Source organism: Anomaloglossus baeobatrachus, chromosome 6 (assembly GCF_048569485.1).
Source record: "Anomaloglossus baeobatrachus isolate aAnoBae1 chromosome 6, aAnoBae1.hap1, whole genome shotgun sequence".
Lineage (NCBI taxonomy): Eukaryota > Metazoa > Chordata > Amphibia > Anura > Aromobatidae > Anomaloglossus > Anomaloglossus baeobatrachus.
Window position 1 is genome coordinate 450,872,864 of NC_134358.1, and position 21,992 is coordinate 450,894,855.

The 21,992-nt window shown below is 44.4% G+C and overlaps 1 protein-coding gene across 3 annotated transcripts in view; it reads left to right on the forward strand.

Annotated features, from left to right (window-relative positions):
• NEK10 (NIMA related kinase 10) overlaps window positions 1-21,992 on the forward strand; it is a 368,787-nt gene that overhangs the window by 291,183 nt on the left and 55,612 nt on the right. For all 3 annotated transcript variants that reach the window (XM_075316653.1, XM_075316655.1, XM_075316654.1), the window contains one exon: window positions 4,828-4,908. In XM_075316653.1, coding sequence (XP_075172768.1) covers window positions 4,828-4,908 — 81 coding nt within the window. The remainder of the gene's footprint in view (window positions 1-4,827; window positions 4,909-21,992) is intronic.

Consider the following 21,992-nt stretch of genomic DNA (forward strand, 5'->3'; position numbering starts at 1 on the left):
GGGCGGACCGCACGTTTTTTTTTAATTATTTATAAATAATTATAAATTACAGCCTGAGGTGTCCTCCAAGTTGGATTACCAGCCAAGGTGTGCTGTCAGCTGTGGTCTACAGGCTGCAGCCATTTGCTTTACCCTAGCTGGCTATCAAAAATGGGGGGACCCCACATCGTTTTTTTTTAATTATTTATTTATATTTGGGCTAAATACAAGGCTAAGCACAATGAAAGTCACTAAAGGATGCCAGCTTAAAATATGCAGGGGGTGGAACATTATATATGTGTTAGACATCTATCCATTAATCCTTCCTAGCTTTTTAGGCTACGTGCCCACAATCAGGATTTGCAGCGTTTTGGATGCAGTTTTTTTTCCTTCGTCCATAATGCTGCGTTGTGCAGTACAAGCACAGTGAAAGGATTTTTAGAAATCTCCTGCCCACGTCACTTCTTTTCTCTGCAGCATAAACTGACCTGCGGTGCGGCTTCCCGAGCAGCAGCATGTCAATTTATGCTGCGGACACGAAAGAGTCTGCAGCTGTCCGAACCTGGATTGTATGCACTGGCAGCTGTGTTCTCCCGTGGACAACACTTACATCTCCGCAGGAGGGCTGGCACTGCGTCCTAGACACAGTGTCGCCAGATTGTGGGCACATAGCCTAAAACTGATAAATTTGGTGCTACAGCAACATTTTTGTGAAGTACCTGTAGATTCAAAATTCTCACTATACCCCTGAATAAAGTTCTTGATGGGTCTAGTTTCCAAAATATGGTCACTTGTGTGGGTTTCTGCTGTATAGGTACCCTAGGGGCCCTGTAAATGCGACATAGTGTCCACAATTTATTTCCACTGTTAACAAATTCAAATCATGGTCCTTCCGTTCTGAGCCCTACTGTTTGTCCAAGCAGTTTTGTTTGCCACATATGGGGTATCACTGCGCTCATAAGAAATTGGGTAACAAACTGTGGGGTCTATTTTCTGGTATTTCCTCTTGAAAAAGTGAGAAATTTGGTGCTAAAGCAACATTTTTCTGAAAAAAAATTAAATTTTCAATATGACTGCCTAAGGTTATCAAATTATATGAAGTATCTGTGGATTCAAAATCCACAATATACCTCTAGATACATTTGTGCTCATAATAAAGTGGATAACAAACGTTGGGGTCCAATTTTTGCAATTACCTCTTGAAAAAGTGAGAAAATTGATGCTAAATCAACATTTTTGAGAAAAAAAAATGAAAATGTTCAATATGACAACCTAACGTTATCAAAATCTGTGAAGTTCCTGTTCATCCAAAATGCTCACTATACCCCTACATAGAAGCCTTGAGGGGTCTAGTTTATAAAATGTTGCCACTTGTGAGGGGTTTCTGCTGTTTAGGTAGCTTAGTGGACCTGTAAATGCAACATGGTGCCCGCAATCTATTTCAGCCAAATTTGCTTTCCAAAATTCAAATATTGCTCCTTCTGTTCCAGGCCCTGCCATTTGTCCAAAGGAGGTTTCTTACCACATGTGGGGTATTGGTGTGTTCATAAGAAAGTGGGTAACAAGTTTTGGGGTCCATTTTGTTGTATTATTTTTTCTAAAAGGGAATAAATTTGGGGTAGAGCAACATTTTTAGGTAAAATTTTATTTTTTGCATTCCAAATTGCTTTAGTTCCTGTGAAACACCTGAAGGGTTAATAAACTTCTTGGATGTGGTTTTGAGTACTTTCGGTGTCCAGTCTTTAGACTAGTGTCACTTTAGGGTATTTTCTGTCACCCAGGCCTCTCAAAGTCACTCCAAATGTGATGTGTTCCCTAAAAAAATGTTTTTGTAAATTTTGTTGAAAAAAATGGGAAATTGTTGATGACCTTTGAACCCTTCAAAATTCCTAACTCCAAAAAATATTGTTTAAAATATTGTGGTGATGTAAAGTAGACATGTGAGAATTGTTATTTTTTAACTATTTTGTGTGACAGAATTTTCTGGTTTAACGGCATAAAAATTCAAAGTTTGAAAATTGCAACATTTTCAATATGTTCATCAAATTTCTGATTTTTTCACAAATAAAAGCAAAAAGTATCATCCTAAATTTACCCCAATCATGAAGTACAATATGTTACAAGAAACCAATGTCAGAATCACCGGGATCCGCTTATCTGTTCCAGAATTATAACCTCTGAAAATAACACTGGTCAGAATTGCAAAAAATGGCCTTTGCATTAAGTACAAAACTGGCTTCATCCTTAAGGGGTTAATCCCTTAAGGCCCAGTCACACACAACGACTTACCAGCGATCCCGAAAACGATGCGACCTGATAGGGATCGCTGGTAAGTCGCTGGGAGGTCGCTGGTGAGATGTCACACAGTCAGACCTTACCAACGATGCAGAAACGATACAGATTGCAGTAGCGACCTATATAACAATGTCAGCAGTCACTGTGACCCTGTCACACAGTGTCAAACATAGCGATGTGTCCTGCCCAGCAGGACAATGCCTTTGAAGAAAATGGCCTGGACCATTCTGCAACGACTAGCGATCTCACAGCAGGGGCCTGATCGCTGGTAGATGTCACAATAACGAGATTGCTAACGGGATCACTACTGCGTCACAGAAACCATGACTCAGCAGCTATCTCGCTAGCGATCTCGTTATGTGTGACGGTACCTTTATTGACTACATTTTTCAAATCTGACCTGTGTCACTTTATATGGCAGTAGCTCTGGAATGTTCAACATATCCCAGTGGTTTTGATATTTGTTTTTTTTTAAGACACTTTATACTTTTTTGGTAAATTTAGACCGATATCTTTTCTTTTTATTTATAAAAATATCAGAAATTTGACAAATTTAAAAAAAAAATAAATAAATAAAATACATAGTCAAACCACACAAACCAGTTATTTAATAACATTTCCCTTGTGTCAGCCTTGCATCAATTCATTAGGAATTTTTAATTTTATTAAGGAAATTTACTAAATTTACTAAATTTTTTTAGGGACTTATTTAGTTTTGAAATCATTTTGAGGTACCTATATTTTGTAAAACCCCACAAAGTGATACTATTGTAAAAACAGTACCCCTCAACATATTCAAAACTGCTGTCAGGTAGTTTATTAACCATTCAAGTGCTTTTCAGAAATTAATGCAAAATGGAATGACAGAAATGAAAAATTATATTTTTACCTCTAAAGTGTTGACAGCTAGTGATGAGCGAGCACTACCATACTCGGGTGCTTGGTAATCATAATGAGTATTTTGATGCACAGATGGGCTCAACTCATTTGAGTAAATTGGAAGTTGATGGAGAACTAAAGCATTTTTCTGAAAAACTGCTTCCCCATTGATTACCAGTATACTCAGGTACTCCAGTTGCGCCCATCCAAGCATTAAACTTGTTACGAGTACTGAGCTCCCAAGCATGGTAGTGCTCGCTAATCACCATTGCCCACATCTGAACAGGCCGTTACAGCTTGCAGACCCTACAGCCATTACTTGATCTTAGATTGCCATAGCAACCATAAAGACCACACAATCATGATGTCAGGGTGCCGATAGGATTAAAGAAGGAGCCCTCACCTCTGTTAACCATCTAGATGTCACAGCAGCATCTAAGTAGTAAAACGGCCATGGTCGGTGCCAACAACAATTGTAGCCAATGCAACTGGTTGAAGGCTACAGTATAACATAAGCTGACATCTGCTGCATGTTCACCCGCCGGGGGATACTATTCTCTTATATCTCAGGTCAGTAAAAAAGTGTCACTAAAGGCCCCTTTACACACTGAGACTTTCTAGCGATCCCACCAGCGATCTCGACCTGGCCGGGATCGCTGGAAAGTCTCTAACAGTCGCTGGTGAGCTATCAAACAGGCAGATGTGGGCAATGACGCAGCAGCGATACGGACCTGCAGAACGACCTCGCTGGAAAGGGAACGTTAGCACGCCTATGGGCTGGTTCGCTAACGATGTAGTTGTAACAGTGTCAAACACACCGATACATGCTGCGCAGCGGGAAACCAAGGACCAAAGAATGGTCCTGAACGACTTGTAGCGATCAGCGACCTCACAGCGGGGGCCAGGTCACTGATGCGTGTCATACACTGCAATGTCGCTGGGGAGGATGCTATTACATCACAAACCCGGTGATGTTACAGCGATATCGCTGGCGAAGTTGCAGTGTGTAAAGGGGCCTTAAGATGTTAAGCTAATACTGACACATCTATTAACAGTGTCAAGACAAACATGGGTATGGAAGTTACAACACAAACTGGATAACACCTACAAGAATGCACAGAGCATAAAAAATATAAGAGAACAAAAAGCAATGCAGATGCCAAACTGAAAACTACACCTCAACGTATCTTTTGCCATGGCTTCTTCAATGTGGCATGAGTTATCAATTTCTTCTGTTTCAGCAATCTCCCAATTCTTCATTATTTTACAGGAAAGTATTTGCCCTTCATAATCAACAAAAAACTTTAGAAACAGCAATCTGTAGTTTAGATTGTAGTCATTTATCAAATTCAATCAAAAGTCCTTTCAAAGTATTCCTTAAATATTCATCACCTCATCTATTTTAACATCAATGGGTTGTCTGTAACATCTTTAAAAGCGGTCTCTACTCAGATTCATTCTGGGGGGTTTCATTATTATGAATAGGTAATTAGAATAAAGTGGAGTCATTATTATAGATTGGCACTTTTGTTTGATACAACATATATAGATGAGGATGAAGATGTTATCTCTTAGTATTTGATGCATGTATTCTGTCATTACTATTTTTTATTCATTATATTATGCATTTTTTTAATATTACCTGTTTAATTTTACACTTGTTTTTTTTCTCAGATGTCTTTTCTGAACTTGAAGATGATCTAGATGCATCTAACAATTCAAGCTGCCCTAGCTATTTTAAAGGGCCAACTACAGGTAAGAGCAGTGTAAGACATTAGTTTATGAAGTTTCCACATTCAATGTAAAATATATGAAATATAGTTTTTATCTGTAACCAATTATTGCATTGGTCCTATTAAATCATGTCTAAAATGTAGTAGTGGTATAAGGGTCAGCACACACAGCGAGTAATACAGAGTGAGTGGAATGCGATAAAAAAATGGCATTCCACTCGGACTAATATTAGCGATTGTTTTCTCAGCTCTAATTGGACTGAGAAAACAGTCACAGCATGCTACAGGTGGAATGCGATTTTGTTCCACTCGCACCCATTCAAGTCTATGGGGCGAAAGAAACATTGCATTTCTCTCGTGTTGGTCTGATCGCACTATTGTACCACAGTCACATGATACTCACATGACACTCGGCTCCCCCTGTGAGCGTGATGCGAGCACTCGCAGTAATCCCCTTGTTGCCTCAGCCTTAGGATCTACCATATAGCTAGATCAGAAATTACAGTGATAAAAAAGTAACTACACCTGCTATGAATTCTGTGGGTTTACATGTCAGGAAAAGTGATGGGCGGTCCCAGGCTGTAAAAAGTCCGGATCCTTTCGGGTTCAAAAGAACCCTAGCACTGACCCCAGGCCCGAAGTTCTCTGGGAACTCCGGGTAATGATCCGGGTCTTGCCACACGGGTTTTAAAAAAAAAAAATGAAAGAAAAAGGAAATAAAACAATAATAAAACAAGAACATTATACTTACTGGTCGCCACACGGCTGTATCTCTGCTTCAAGGCTGCTCACTCTACTTCCGGGGCCACTCATAATCTTCATGCATAGGCACTGCTTCTCTCGCCAACCGGCAGTGATGGTATCTCTGATTGGATACAGTCAGACAGCGCCCCGACCAGCCTGTTTGATAGCGATAATCAGCGGCCCCGGAATTAGAGTAAGCAGCCTGGAAGCAGAGTTACAGCTGTGCGGAGACCGGCAAGTATAAAGCACTTGCTCTAATCCCCTTATCCCTTCTACCACCATCTTTAAGCGTCTGATTTGTGTCCCCATAGATTTATATGAGGACCAGTGTCTGGCCAGATATCCGTAATAAATTCCGAGCCCGAACTATGTTTCTGTTTTTTAACCCGGTTGGACCCACTGATCCTGAGTATCTGCGAGTCTGCCCATCACTAATCAGGACTTAATAATAGTAAAAACAAAGAAAACTCTATTCTTTAGATAATCCTAAAATTGGGTAAATACAATCGCAGATTATTAATAACACATAACAAATTATACAGTGTTATTATTGCGTAACCAACGTCTTAAAATAAGAAACTTTGTACCATATCTTATTAGAGAAATCTGCTTCTCCATTTACGAGTAAGATCTGTTTTCAATCAATACAGATTTTACCATCACTAACTCAGGAGATGATGATGCTCATAAAATGATGTTCTAGGAGGAACTTCAATTATTGTTTCAGGAGAACATGCAGCAAAATGTCTGTGTCTGCCGCTAGCTCCTCTTTCCTCCCATTAATGTTTAAAAAGCACCAACTGCCATCTCTTATCTCAGTATTGTAAAAGTCTGTCTTCACTGGATGCAGATTTTACACATGAATTGAGAGTGAAAGATCAATTCAGGAGGAGAAAAATGCTGATTTCTCTGATATATGACCATTACCTTTTCCATGTGTACTATTAATTTTGAAAATAAAAAATAAAAAGATGGTTCATTTTTACAAAACCTGGCCAAAATGCAGACGCAGTGTGTGAATAATTAAGTATTAAGTAATTCCATAGGAATTAAGAGGGTAAGTAGCAGCCAGGTTCTGCTAATCAAATTCTCTTACATGTTCATCAACAAAAGTGACCACATCTTGAGAACAGAAGTTTTGGTGCTCTGGAGCATTCAGGCATGTGTTAACACAATATGAGTGAGGAAAAACATCATCAATTAAATACTCTGAAGTCCATCATGCTTGTAGACCTTACATCAACACCATTATAGTTATATGCTTTCCGTGCCTAACAGATTATTGACCTCTGTTGCCCATTTTGCAATGATTGGAACTATAGGTAACTTTCGTTGTTTAAATACATTGACAATCAGAACGGTAACAATGTTTTGAACTTCTTACTTTCAGACTCCATATCTCACCACCCACTACAGTTTTGAGCACGAGACTACCTTCATTTTATAGACAACTAGCTGTACTGCCCGGCTTCGCCCGGGTTAATAACTGCTGTTAACAAAATAGAATGTATTAACAAAAATGTATTCTGCACACAAACAAATAGATATAAATGTAATTATAATGTCTGTCTCCCCCTCTGTATATATCTCTGTCTCTCTATCTCTTTGTCTCTTTGTCTGTCTGTCTGTCTCTGACTGTCTCTGTCTCTTTCTCCGTCTGTCTCAATCTCTTTCCCTGTCTGTCTATCGATCTCTGTCACTTTCCCTGTCTGTCTCTTTCCCTCTCTGTCTCTTTCCTTCTGTCTCTTTCCCTGTGTCTGTCTCTTACCCTGTCTGTCTCTTTCCTCTCTTTCCCTGTCTGTCTGTTTCCCTGTGTCTGTCTCTGTCTCTTTGTCTGTGTCTATCTCTTTACCTGTCTGTCTGTTTCTTAACCTGTCTCTCTCTTTCCCTCTCTCTTTCCCTCTTTAACTCTGTCTCTTTCCCTGTGTCTGTCTCTTTGTCTGTCTCTTTACCTGTCTTTGTCTGTTTCTTACCCTGTCTGTCTCTTTCCCTCTCTTTCCCTGTTTTTATTTCCTTGTATCTGTCTCTTTACCTGTCTGTGTCTGTCTCTTAACCTGTCTCTCTCTTTCCCTCTCTTTCCATGTCTGTCTCTTTCCTTGTCAGTCTGTCTCTTTGTCTGTGTCTGTCTCTTTGTGTCCGTCTCTTTCCCTGTCTGTGTCTGCCTCTTTCCCTGTCTGTGTCTGCCTCTTTCCCTGTCTGTGTCTGCCTCTTTCCATGTCTGTGTCTGCCTCTTTCCCTGTCTGTGTCTTCCTCTTTCCCTGTCTGTCTCTTTCCCTGTCTGTGTCTGTCTCTTTCCCTGGCTTCATTGTGACACGCCAACATTCCATATAAGGGCATGGCTGCGCATTCTTCTGAAGTTCTGGCTGCACTGTGGCTCCCAGCTCCATTCGCTTTAATGGAGACAAGTTTTTTGGTGAATAGCTGTAAAGGGCGGGGTTAAAATTTCCCCTCAAAACATAGCCTATGACGCTCTCAGGGTCCAGAAGTGTGAGTGTGCAAAATTTTGTGGCTGTAGCTGCGACGGTACAGATGCCAATCCCGGACATACATACACACACACATACACACATTCAGCTTTATATATTAGATAATAATTTATAATATTATGATAATCATTTTTATTATTATGGTGCCAACTAGAGATGAGCGAACCGGTCCCGGTTCGGCTCGAGGTCGGTTCGCCGAACGGAGGTCCCGTTCGAGTTCGGCTCGTCGAACGTTCGACGAACCGAACTCGAGCCAATAGGAAACAATGGCAGGCAATCACAAACACAGAAAAACACCTAGAAAACACCCTCAAAGGTGTCCAAAAGGTGACAAACAACTCACAACACAACACAAACACATGGGAAAGTGACAAGGACATATACTCATGCGAAAACAAAACAGCTGGACAAGGAAAAAGAGGAGGACACACAGATATAGGCATGGCACGCCCTTCTAAAGTCATGTAAAACACCGCAAGGTGACTCCAAGCGGAGTCTCCCTTTTTTCCAAAAATTGGGCCCCACACACACCCACCCCTTCAGTGGCAGCACTTGGGCCCTAGTTGCAAACAGGATGTTTTGATTTGCATCAAGCACATTCAAAAATACGCCATAATTAACCGTCCCCAGCATGACACCGGGGTAGGTAGATAAAGTCTTTGCTGAACCATGACTTGTTCATCTTGGCTTCTTTTAAAAACAATGTAAGCAAGGGTTACTCCAAGCGGAGTCTCCCTTTTTTCCAAAAATTGGGCCACACACACACCCACCCATTCAGTGGCAGCACTTGTGCCCTAGTTGTACACTTCACAGCTAGATTTGCATCAAGCACATTCAAAAATACGCCATAATTAACCGTCCCCAGGATGACACCAGGGTAGGTAGCAAAGTCTTTCCTGATCCCAGCTCTGTTCATCTTGGCTTCTTTTAAAAACACAGCAAGCAAGGGTTACTCCAAGCAGAGTCTCCCTTTTTTCCAAAAATTGGGCCACACAGACACCCACCCCATCAGTGGCAGCACTTGGGCCCTAGTTGCAAACAGGATGTTTTGATTTGCATCAAGCACATTCAAAAATACGCCATAATTAACCGTCCCCAGCATGACACCGGGGTAGGTAGATAAAGTCTTTGCTGAACCATGACTTGTTCATCTTGGCCTCTTTTAAAAACAATGTAAGCAAGGGTTACTCCAAGCGGAGTCTCCCTTTTTTCCAAAAATTGTGCCCCACACACACCCACCCATTCAGTGGCAGCACTTGTGCCCTAGTTGTACACTTCACAGCTAGATTTGCATCAAGCACATTCAAAAATACGCCATAATTAACCGTCCCCAGGATGACACCAGGGTAGGTAGCAAAGTCTTTCCTGATCCCAGCTCTGTTCATCTTGGCTTCTTTTAAAAACACAGCAAGCAAGGGTTACTCCAAGCGGAGTCTCCCTTTTTTCCAAAAATTGGGCCAAACAGACACCCACCCCATCAGTGGCAGCACTTGGGCCCTAGTTGCAAACAGGATGTTTTGATTTGCATCAAGCACATTCAAAAATTTGCCATAATTAACCGTCCCCAGCATGACACCGGGGTAGGTAGCAAAGTCTTTCCTGATCCCAGCTCTGTTCATCTTGGCTTCTTTTAAAAACACAGCAAGCAAGGGTTACTCCAAGCGGAGTCTCCCTTTTTTCCAAAAATTGGGCCACACAGACACCCACCCCATCAGTGGCAGCACTTGGGCCCTAGTTGCAAACAGGATGTTTTGATTTGCATCAAGCACATTCAAAAATACGCCATAATTAACCGTCCCCAGCATGACACCGGGGTAGGTAGATAAAGTCTTTGCTGAACCATGACTTGTTCATCTTGGCCTCTTTTAAAAACAATGTAAGCAAGGGTTACTCCAAGCGGAGTCTCCCTTTTTTCCAAAAATTGTGCCCCACACACACCCACCCATTCAGTGGCAGCACTTGTGCCCTAGTTGTACACTTCACAGCTAGATTTGCATCAAGCACATTCAAAAATACGCCATAATTAACCGTCCCCAGGATGACACCAGGGTAGGTAGCAAAGTCTTTCCTGATCCCAGCTCTGTTCATCTTGGCTTCTTTTAAAAACACAGCAAGCAAGGGTTACTCCAAGCGGAGTCTCCCTTTTTTCCAAAAATTGGGCCAAACAGACACCCACCCCATCAGTGGCAGCACTTGGGCCCTAGTTGCAAACAGGATGTTTTGATTTGCATCAAGCACATTCAAAAATACGCCATAATTAACCGTCCCCAGCATGACACCGGGGTAGGTAGCAAAGTCTTTCCTGATCCCAGCTCTGTTCATCTTGGCTTCTTTTAAAAACACAGCAAGCAAGGGTTACTCCAAGCGGAGTCTCCCTTTTTTCCAAAAATTGGGCCACACAGACACCCACCCCATCAGTGGCAGCACTTGGGCCCTAGTTGCAAACAGGATGTTTTGATTTGCATCAAGCACATTCAAAAATACGCCATAATTAACCGTCCCCAGCATGACACCGGGGTAGGTAGATAAAGTCTTTGCTGAACCATGACTTGTTCATCTTGGCCTCTTTTAAAAACAATGTAAGCAAGGGTTACTCCAAGCGGAGTCTCCCTTTTTTCCAAAAATTGTGCCCCACACACACCCACCCATTCAGTGGCAGCACTTGTGCCCTAGTTGTACACTTCACAGCTAGATTTCCATCAAGCACATTCAAAAATACGCCATAATTAACCGTCCCCAGGATGACACCAGGGTAGGTAGCAAAGTCTTTCCTGATCCCAGCTCTGTTCATCTTGGCTTCTTTTAAAAACACAGCAAGCAAGGGTTACTCCAAGCGGAGTCTCCCTTTTTTCCAAAAATTGGGCCAAACAGACACCCACCCCATCAGTGGCAGCACTTGGGCCCTAGTTGCAAACAGGATGTTTTGATTTGCATCAAGCACATTCAAAAATACGCCATAATTAACCGTCCCCAGCATGACACCGGGGTAGGTAGCAAAGTCTTTCCTGATCCCAGCTCTGTTCATCTTGGCTTCTTTTAAAAACACAGCAAGCAAGGGTTACTCCAAGCGGAGTCTCCCTTTTTTCCAAAAATTGGGCCACACAGACACCCACCCCATCAGTGGCAGCACTTGGGCCCTAGTTGCAAACAGGATGTTTTGATTTGCATCAAGCACATTCAAAAATACGCCATAATTAACCGTCCCCAGCATGACACCGGGGTAGGTAGATAAAGTCTTTGCTGAACCATGACTTGTTCATCTTGGCCTCTTTTAAAAACAATGTAAGCAAGGGTTACTCCAAGCGGAGTCTCCCTTTTTTCCAAAAATTGTGCCCCACACACACCCACCCATTCAGTGGCAGCACTTGTGCCCTAGTTGTACACTTCACAGCTAGATTTGCATCAAGCACATTCAAAAATACGCCATAATTAACCGTCCCCAGGATGACACCAGGGTAGGTAGCAAAGTCTTTCCTGATCCCAGCTCTGTTCATCTTGGCTTCTTTTAAAAACACAGCAAGCAAGGGTTACTCCAAGCGGAGTCTCCCTTTTTTCCAAAAATTGTGCCACACAGACACCCACCCCATCAGTGGCAGCACTTGGGCCCTAGTTGCAAACAGGATGTTTTGATTTGCATCAAGCACATTCAAAAATACGCCATAATTAACCGTCCCCAGCATGACACCGGGGTAGGTAGATAAAGTCTTTGCTGAACCATGACTTGTTCATCTTGGCCTCTTTTAAAAACAATGTCAGCAAGGGTTACTCCAAGCGGAGTTTCCCTTTTTTCCAAAAATTGTGCCCCACACACACCCACCCATTCAGTGGCAGCACTTGTGCCCTAGTTGTACACTTCACAGCTAGATTTGCATCAAGCACATTCAAAAATACGCCATAATTAACCGTCCCCAGGATGACACCAGGGTAGGTAGCAAAGTCTTTCCTGATCCCAGCTCTGTTCATCTTGGCTTCTTTTAAAAACACAGCAAGCAAGGGTTACTCCAAGCGGAGTCTCCCTTTTTTCCAAAAATTGGGCCACACAGACACCCACCCCATCAGTGGCAGCACTTGGGCCCTAGTTGCAAACAGGATGTTTTGATTTGCATCAAGCACATTCAAAAATACGCCATAATTAACCGTCCCCAGCATGACACCGGGGTAGGTAGCAAAGTCTTTCCTGATCCCAGCTCTGTTCATCTTGGCTTCTTTTAAAAACACAGCACGCAAGGGTTACTCCAAGCGGAGTCTCCCTTTTTTCCAAAAATTGGGCCACACAGACACCCACCCCATCAGTGGCAGCACTTGGGCCCTAGTTGCAAACAGGATGTTTTGATTTGCATCAAGCACATTCAAAAATACGCCATAATTAACCGTCCCCAGCATGACACCGGGGTAGGTAGATAAAGTCTTTGCTGAACCATGACTTGTTCATCTTGGCTTCTTTTTAAAACAATGTAAGCAAGGGTTACTCCAAGCGGAGTCTCCCTTTTTTCCAAAAATTGTGCCCCACACACACCCACCCATTCAGTGGCAGCACTTGTGCCCTAGTTGTACACTTCACAGCTAGATTTGCATCAAGCACATTCAAAAATACGCCATAATTAACCGTCCCCAGGATGACACCAGGGTAGGTAGCAAAGTCTTTCCTGATCCCAGCTCTGTTCATCTTGGCTTCTTTTAAAAACACAGCAAGCAAGGGTTACTCCAAGCGGAGTCTCCCTTTTTTCCAAAAATTGCGCCACACAGACACCCACCCCATCAGTGGCAGCACTTGGGCCCTAGTTGCAAACAGGATGTTTTGATTTGCATCAAGCACATTCAAAAATACTCCATAATTAACCGTCCCCAGCATGACACCGGGGTAGGTAGATAAAGTCTTTGCTGAACCATGACTTGTTCATCTTGGCCTCTTTTAAAAACAATGTAAGCAAGGGTTACTCCAAGCGGAGTCTCCCTTTTTTCCAAAAATTGTGCCCCACACACACCCACCCATTCAGTGGCAGCACTTGTGCCCTAGTTGTACACTTCACAGCTAGATTTGCATCAAGCACATTCAAAAATATGCCATAATTAACCGTCCCCAGGATGACACCAGGGTAGGTAGCAAAGTCTTTCCTGATCCCAGCTCTGTTCATCTTGGCTTCTTTTAAAAACACAGCAAGCAAGGGTTACTCCAAGCGGAGTCTCCCTTTTTTCCAAAAATTGGGCCACACAGACACCCACCCCATCAGTGGCAGCACTTGGGCCCTAGTTGCAAACAGGATGTTTTGATTTGCATCAAGCACATTCAAAAATACGCCATAATTAACCGTCCCCAGCATGACACCGGGGTAGGTAGATAAAGTCTTTGCTGAACCATGACTTGTTCATCTTGGCCTCTTTTAAAAACAATGTAAGCAAGGGTTACTCCAAGCGGAGTCTCCCTTTTTTCCAAAAATTGTGCCCCACACACACCCACCCATTCAGTGGCAGCACTTGTGCCATAGTTGTACACTTCACAGCTAGATTTGCAGCAAGCACATTCTAAATCCACAAGCATTTACTCTCCCCAGGATGACACAGGGGTTGTAAATTCCTTCTGGATCCATGACTTGTTCATTTTGATGAACGTCAGTCTGTCCACATTGTCACTGGACAGACGCGTGCGCTTATCTGTCAGCACACACCCAGCAGCACTGAAGACACGTTCAGAGACAACGCTGGCAGCTGGACACGACAAAATCTCCAAGGCGTAAGTTGCGAGCTCTGGCCATTTTTCTAGGTTTGAAGCCCAAAAGGAGCAAGGCTCCAGTTGCACAGTCATGGCATCGATGTTCATTTGGAGATACTCCTGTATCATCCTCTCCAGCCGTTGACTATGTGTCAGACTTGTTGTCTCTGGTGGCCTTGCAAAAGATGGTCTAAAAAAATTATGAAAAGATTCCATAAAATTGCTGTTACCAGCACCAGATACGGTCCTACTGGTACGGGTAGACTGTTGAAGATGACGAGACCGTCCCATGTTTGTCAAGTTACAACTGGGAGATTCCCTCCCTGCACCTGCACGGTTGTTTGGTGGAAAAGCCGAGCTAAGATCGAGTAACAGCTTCTGCTGATAGTCCTGCATACGTGCGTCCCTTTCTATGGCTGGAATTATGTCACAAAATTTGGACTTGTACCGGGGATCTAATAGTGTGGCAATCCAGTAGTCATCATCACTTCTAATTTTGACAATACGACTGTCATGTTGGAGGTAGTGCAACAAAAAGGCACTCATGTGTCTTGCGCAGCCATGCGGACCAAGTCCACGCTGTGTTTGTGGCATAGAGGTGCTACCCGTTCTTTCTTCCTCTGACATCTCCCCCCAACCTCTTTCAACTGAAATTTGACCAAGGTCTCCCTCATCCGCTGAGTCTTCCATGTCCATGGACAGTTCGTCCTCCATTTCTTCATGTTCTCCTGCACCTTGCTCAACATTTCGCCTGCTACTATGCGCCCTTGTCGATCCCTGTCCCCCATGGTCCCATGCCTGCTGCGTTGGTGATGATGAACGTCTGGACCTTGGTGATGTTGTTGTCCCTTGCGCATATGAATCCTCCTGTAGTTCCTCCCCTTCATGTTGTCCCACCCCCTGACTCCGAATAGTGTTTAGCGTGTGCTCCAGCATGTAAATGACTGGAATCGTCATGCTGATAATGGCATTGTCAGCGCTAAACATATTCGTCGCCATGTCGAAACTGTGCAGAAGGGTGCATAGGTCCTTGATCTGAGACCACTCCATCAGGGTGATCTGCCCCACCTCTGCATCTCGTTGGCCCAGGCTATACGTCATGACGTATTGCACCAGGGCTCTGCGGTGCTGCCACAGTCGCTGTAACATGTGGAGAGTTGAATTCCAGCGTGTCGCCACATCGCATTTCAGGCGATGAACCGGCAGGCCGAAAGACTTCTGGAGCGATGCAAGTCGCTCTGCTGCGGCGCTTGAACGACGGAAGTGAGCAGACAGTTTTCGTGCCCTGTTCAGAAGGCCATCTAGGCCGGGATAGTGTGTTAAAAATTGCTGGACGACAAGGTTCAACACGTGAGCCATACAAGGTACGTGTGTCGCCTTGCCCAGGCGAAGGGCCGCACCCAGGTTTGCAGCATTGTCGCACACGGCCTTACCAGGCTGCAGGTTGAGTGGAGACAACCATTTATTAAACTCGGACCGCAGAGCTGACCACAACTCCTCAGCTGTGTGACTCTTATTCCCAAGACATGTCAAGCTAAAGACCGCCTGATGCCGTTGCGCTCTGCTGCCAGCATAGTAATGAGGCGTGCGTGATTCCTTCTGCGCAGTGAGAACGCTGGTGGCCTGACCAGGCAGGCTTGGGGCGGAGGTGGAGGACCCAGATGAGGTGGAGGATGCAGAAGCAGTGGCGGAACTTGGACAGACAGAGGATTGACACACAAGTCGTGGGGACGGCAAGACTTGTGCAGCAGACCCTTCACCATCTATCACCATAGTTACCCAGTGCCCAGTCAGCGACATGTAACGTCCCTGTCCATGCTTACTGGTCCAAGTATCGGTGGTGAAATGCACCCGTTCACACACAGAGTTTCTCAAGGAAGCGGTGATGTTGTGTGCGACATGCTGGTGTAGCGCGGGCACACCTTTCTTAGAGAAGTAGTGGCGACTAGGCATCTGGTACTGGGGCACAGCGACAGACATAAGGTCTCTAAAATCCTGTGTGTCCACTAGGCGGAAAGGCAGCATTTCGGTAGCCAACAGCTTACAGAGGGATAGAGTCAACCTCTTAGCTTTGTCATGGCTCGGAGGAAGTGGCCTTTTATTTGACCACATCTGAGGGACAGAGATCTGGCTGCTGTGTGTAGACGGTGTTGAGTAGGGTGTCCCTGGAAAAATGCAGGTTTGTGAGGAAAGTGCAGGCAGAGACATGATGTTGCCTTCATCCAACGTTGGTGCTATCGATGTCTGAGAGAGCTGTACACACTCACTTGTTTCCCCTTCCAAAACAACTGACGACCTACCAAGCAAACTGCCTGTTGCGGTTACAGTGGTGGAAGTTGTGGGTGGAAAAACAGGTGTGACAGCTGTCTCAACAGTCCTAGAAGATGACGAGCGCGCGAATGCACTGGAAGGGGCAGGCGGTGGATGGTTTGCTCCGCTAGGCTGCATTGCAGCACGGTGAGCTTCCAACCGGGCCATATGATATTTATTCATGTGACGATTCATGGAAGAAGTTGTCAAACTGCTGAGGTTTTGACCTCTACTAAGACGACCATGACAAATTTTACATATCACATAATTTGGGCGATCTTTTTCTATGTCAAAAAAGGACCAGGCTAGGCAAGGCTTAGAGGCCATGCGACCTGTTGATCCACCCCGAATAATGCTCAGAGGCAGAGTGGTGGCTGAGGATGCAGTTGTAGACGTGCTACCAGTGCTCCGACTCTGTCCAGGAAGGCACAAGGTAACTTCGTCGTCGGTTGCATCCTCCTCCACCGCCTCTGTTGACCTCCTCGAGTGCCTGACTGGGGGTTGACAGTAGGTGGGATCTAGAACTTCATCATCAATTGTTGTGTTTGCACTCCCCTCCCCCTCTGACCGAGCCTCTTCTTGCCCTGACCGAATATTTAAGTTGTCATCCCAATCGGGTATCTGCGTCTCATCTTCATCAGAATGTTCCTCATTGTCTATAACCACAGGTGTTACAGTTTGTGACAAAGGGTCAACATTATGCTCAGAAACTTGTTCCTCACGGCCTGAATCCGTGTCACAAAGGTTCTGGGCATCACTGCAGACCATTTCCTGTTCTGTACTCACTGTAGCTTGGGAGCAGACCTCTGATTCCCAGGCTATAGTGTGACTGAACAGCTCTGCAGACTCAGCCATCTCAGCTGGTAGAGGGTCTATCTTCAGCAGATGATAATGGAGCTTTGCCACCTTCCCCACGGACAAAACCTTTTTTGCCTTTTACACCACGCCTCTTCCCCTTTCCACCAGCATCTGTCATTTTGCCACTCATGTTGATTGCGACAAGATTGTGGACTGAAAATGTGGTAGTAAAAATTGAGAGGTGGTGTAGATTGCAGTGGTGGTCTAGCTTTATTAACAGCACAATAATAAAGAATAAATATCCCTGACAATGCAACTACAGGCCTTAAACTGGCAGCAAAAATTGCTAGTCTAATGGCTTAGTTATAATGAGTTGGAGTGTGCAACGCAGGCAGATGCGCTCTGCAAATGTCTTTGCACTAGTGGGACTATAGCAAAGTCCAATAGCCACGTATAGGATGCCACTAGGTACACTGAGTGTTTGCTAGTGTAATGGCTTAGTTATAATGAGTTGGAGTGTGCAATGCAGGCAGACGCGCTCTGCAAATGTCTTTGCACTAGTGGGACTATAGCAAAGTCCAATAGCCACGTATAGGATGCCACTAGGTACACTGAGTGTTTGCTAGTGTAATGGCTTAGTTATAATGAGTTGGAGTGTGCAATGCAGGCAGACGCGCTCTGCAAATGTCTTTGCACTAGTGGGACTATAGCAAAGTCCAATAGCCACGTATAGGATGCCACTAGGTACACTGAGTGTTTGCTAGTGTAATGGCTTAGTTATAATGAGTTGGAGTGTGCAATGCAGGCAGACGCGCTCTGCAAATGTCTTTGCACTAGTGGGACTATAGCAAAGTCCAATAGCCACGTATAGGATGCCACTAGGTACACTGAGTGTTTGCTAGTGTAATGGCTTAGTTATAATGAGTTGGAGTGTGCAATGCAGGCAGACGCGCTCTGCAAATGTCTTTGCACTAGTGGGACTATAGCAAAGTCCAATAGCCACGTATAGGATGCCACTAGGTACACTGAGTGTTTGCTAGTGTAATGGCTTAGTTATAATGAGTTGGAGTGTGCAATGCAGGCAGACGCGCTCTGCAAATGTCTTTGCACTAGTGGGACTATAGCAAAGTCCAATAGCCACGTATAGGATGCCACTAGGTACACTGAGTGTTTGCTAGTGTAATGGCTTAGTTATAATGAGTTGGAGTGTGCAATGCAGGCAGACGCGCTCTGCAAATGTCTTTGCACTAGTGGGACTATAGCAAAGTCCAATAGCCACGTATAGGATGCCACTAGGTACACTGAGTGTTTGCTAGTGTAATGGCTTAGTTATAATGAGTTGGAGTGTGCAATGCAGGCAGACGCGCTCTGCAAATGTCTTTGCACTAGTGGGACTATAGCAAAGTCCAATAGCCACGTATAGGATGCCACTAGGTACACTGAGTGTTTGCTAGTGTAATGACTTAGTTATAATGAGTTGGATTGTGCAATGCAGGCAGACGCGCTCTGCAAATGTCTTTGCACTAGTGGGACTATAGCAAAGTCCAATAGCCACGTATAGGATGCCACTAGGTACACTGAGTGTTTGCTAGTGTAATGGCTTAGTTATAATGAGTTGGAGTGTGCAATGCAGGCAGACACGCTCTGCAAATGTCTTTGCACTAGTGGGACTATAGCAAAGTCCAATAACCACGTATAGGATGCCACTAGGTACACTGAGTGTTTGCTAGTGTAATGGCTTAGTTATAATGAGTTGGAGTGTGCAATGCAGGCAGACGCGCTCTGCAAATGTCTTTGCACTAGTGGGACTATAGCAAAGTCCAATAGCCACGTATAGGATGCCACTAGGTACACTGAGTGTTTGCTAGTGTAATGGCTTAGTTATAATGAGTTGGAGTGTGCAATGCAGGCAGACGCGCTCTGCAAATGTCTTTGCACTAGTGGGACTATAGCAAAGTCCAATAGCCACGTATAGGATGCCACTAGGTACACTGAGTGTTTGCTAGTGTAATGGCTTAGTTATAATGAGTTGGAGTGTGCAATGCAGGCAGACGCGCTCTGCAAATGTCTTTGCACTAGTGGGACTATAGCAAAGTCCAATAGCCACGTATAGGATGCCACTAGGTACACTGAGTGTTTGCTAGTGTAATGGCTTAGTTATAATGAGTTGGAGTGTGCAGAGGACAAGAGGGTACAGTGGCAGGATTGTGGTGCTCTGGGTAGAGGAATGGAAGCCTGCCTTTCTATTCCCTCCTAATGGTGAAATGCAGGGAGGAAATCCCTGACCTTGGCTACACAGACGCTGTGGCTGTTTTCAGGACCTATCACCTATGGCTCTCTGACCCTGCCGGTTTGAGCCCTTAAAAGGACTGCTATAAAGTGCTCTCCCTAAGCTGTCTAACGCTGTGTATGCAGCGCATACAGCTGTATCGGCGATAGGACTCAGGAGGAGGACGGAGCTGCGACAGTGATGTCTGACACCAAAGACGCAGAAGGCAGATAATGGCGTCCTGGAAGAAAATGTCCGTTTTTATAATGCAGGGACATGTGACATGGACATCCTATCACACATGCCGTTGCTTCTCTGGCTCAAAGTCCACTTAGCTGTGGGTGTGTCTGGGATTGGCTGACATGCTGGCCCGCCCCACAAGACGCGCGCGCTTAGGGAAGGAAGACAAGAAAAAAAAAAAAAAAATGGCGATCGCCATTATAGAAACAGCAGTGATCTGAAGGCGCTGTTCACGCACACTATACACTGAAATGTCATAATAGTGTGATTCACAGAGTGACTTACACTATTACAGCAGAAACCAAGCTATGATTTAGCTGGTTTTTTGATGCTAGAACCGTTCTCGAACGTTTCTAGAACTATCGAGCTTTTGCAAAAAGCTCGAGTTCTAGTTCGATCTAGAACAGGCCCCAAAATCACTCGAGCCTAGAACTGGAGAACCACGAACCACGAACCGCGCTCAACTCTAGTGCCAACATATTCTGCAGCGCTTTACAATTCAGATGGGACGTGTACAGACAATATGAGACAATACAAATAACAAAATTCAGATACCAAGAGGAGTGAGGGCCCTGTTCGTAAGTTTCAATGAGGAAATAGGGGAGGCACAAAAGATGAATGGGGGGATAGAAAAGCTTGTCATATATGGTCCAGCCATCGATTTAATAGGGGATTCAAAACCAGCTGCATTGACCGGTCACCAGCCAGACTTTATACAGGTACAGAGTGTAATAAAGTACATGAAGAGGAAGGAACCAGAAGATACAAGGGACAAGAATTGGGAATAAATTTTATGAAGGGCAGAAAGGGACTAGATTAGATGAGGGGGGTGAGGTGATAGGCTAGTCTAAAGAAATGCATTTTTAGGGCTCGCTTAAAGGTGTGGATGTTGGGAATTGTTGTTGGTAGTGTGTTCCAGAGCATAGGCGCAGCTCGTGAGAATTCTTGAAGACGGGAGTGGGAGGTTTAAATTGTTGAGGATGTCAGTCTTAGGTCATTATCAGAGTGGAGGGCACGGGTGGGGTGATAGACAGAGATGTGGGAGGAGATGTAGTGTGGTGCAGAACCGTGGAGAGCTTTGTGAGTGAGAGTAATAAGTTTATGTTGGATTCTGTAGCGGATAGGCAACCAGTGCAATGACTGGCACAGAGCAGAGGTGTCAGTGAGTGGTTTGAGACGAAAATGATCCTGGCTGCAGCATTCAGAATGGATTGGAGAGGGGAGAGTTTAGTAACAGGGAGACCAATTAGTAAAGAATTACAATAATCCAGGTGAGAATGAATGAGAGCGACAGTAAGAGTTTTTGCAGAGTCAACGGTAATAAATGGTTGAATTCTAGAGATGTTTTTGAGGTGGAATTGACATGAATGAGCAAGTGAACGAATATGGGGAGTGAAGGAGAGATTGGAGTCAAATATAACCCCAAGACAGCGGGCGTTTTGCTGGGGCGTAATGGTAGAACTACACACAGAAATGGTAATATTGGGTTTCGGAAGGTTAGGGGAGGGAGGAAACATGAGGAGTTCAGTTTTTGACAGGTTCAGTTTTAAATAGAGGGAGGACATGATGTTGGAAACAGCGGACAGACAATCGGTAGTATTTTGTAATATTGCAGGGGTGATGTCAGGAGAAGATGTGTACACTTGGGTGTCTTCAGCATAGAGATGGTACTGGAAACCAAATCTTCTGATCATTTATCCAATAGGGGCTGTGTATAGAGAAAAAAGGAGGGGGCCTAGGACTGAACCGTGAGGAACCGCGACCATAATGGGAAAAGGAGAGGAAGAGGAGTCGGCAAAAGATACAGTGAATGAGCGGTCAGAGATGTAAGAGGAGAACCAACAAAGAGCTGTGTCCTTTAGCCCGATAGAGCAGAGCATAGTGAAGAGGAGCTTGTGATCCACAGTATCGAATGCAGCATAGAGATCCAGGAGAATCAGAAGGGAATAGTGACCATTAGATTTAGCTGTTAGTAGATGTGACGGGGTCCTTCTCCCATATCACACAATCAACAGAGTGAGAGATGAGTGAGCAATAAGCATTTATTCCAAGCAAATCAAATGGTCCATAACATAATCCACAAAACCGAGGGTAAAAATATTAAAGAAACATGAATATGGTCCAGAAACAATAAATAAATGTCCAGGTCTCTCTGAGAAGCCACAGCTTCCCTTAGAAGTTCAATCTTCTTCCTTCTCTCTTCAAGTTCTTAAGCAGACTGCCAAATCCCCCAGGTAAGTAGAGAGTTTACAGTAGGTGGATCCCAGGCCCCCTCCCCCAGACTTAGGCACAGGAACACTACAGGGGGTAATTACCTACAGACAATACAATGTACACACAAGCAATACAAATAATGGACAGTGAACCAAGGGTAAAATACAAACCTACACAACATGATACACAGTACACCATATCCCACCATCACAACCTCTCCCTCCTTCTGAATAAGTGAGTATGTCATGAGGTCTACACAGACCACTGGCCATCTCACTTAAATCCATATTGCTCAGCTGTGGATAGTCTATGGTTCTTCTTGCCGGGACAGTCCA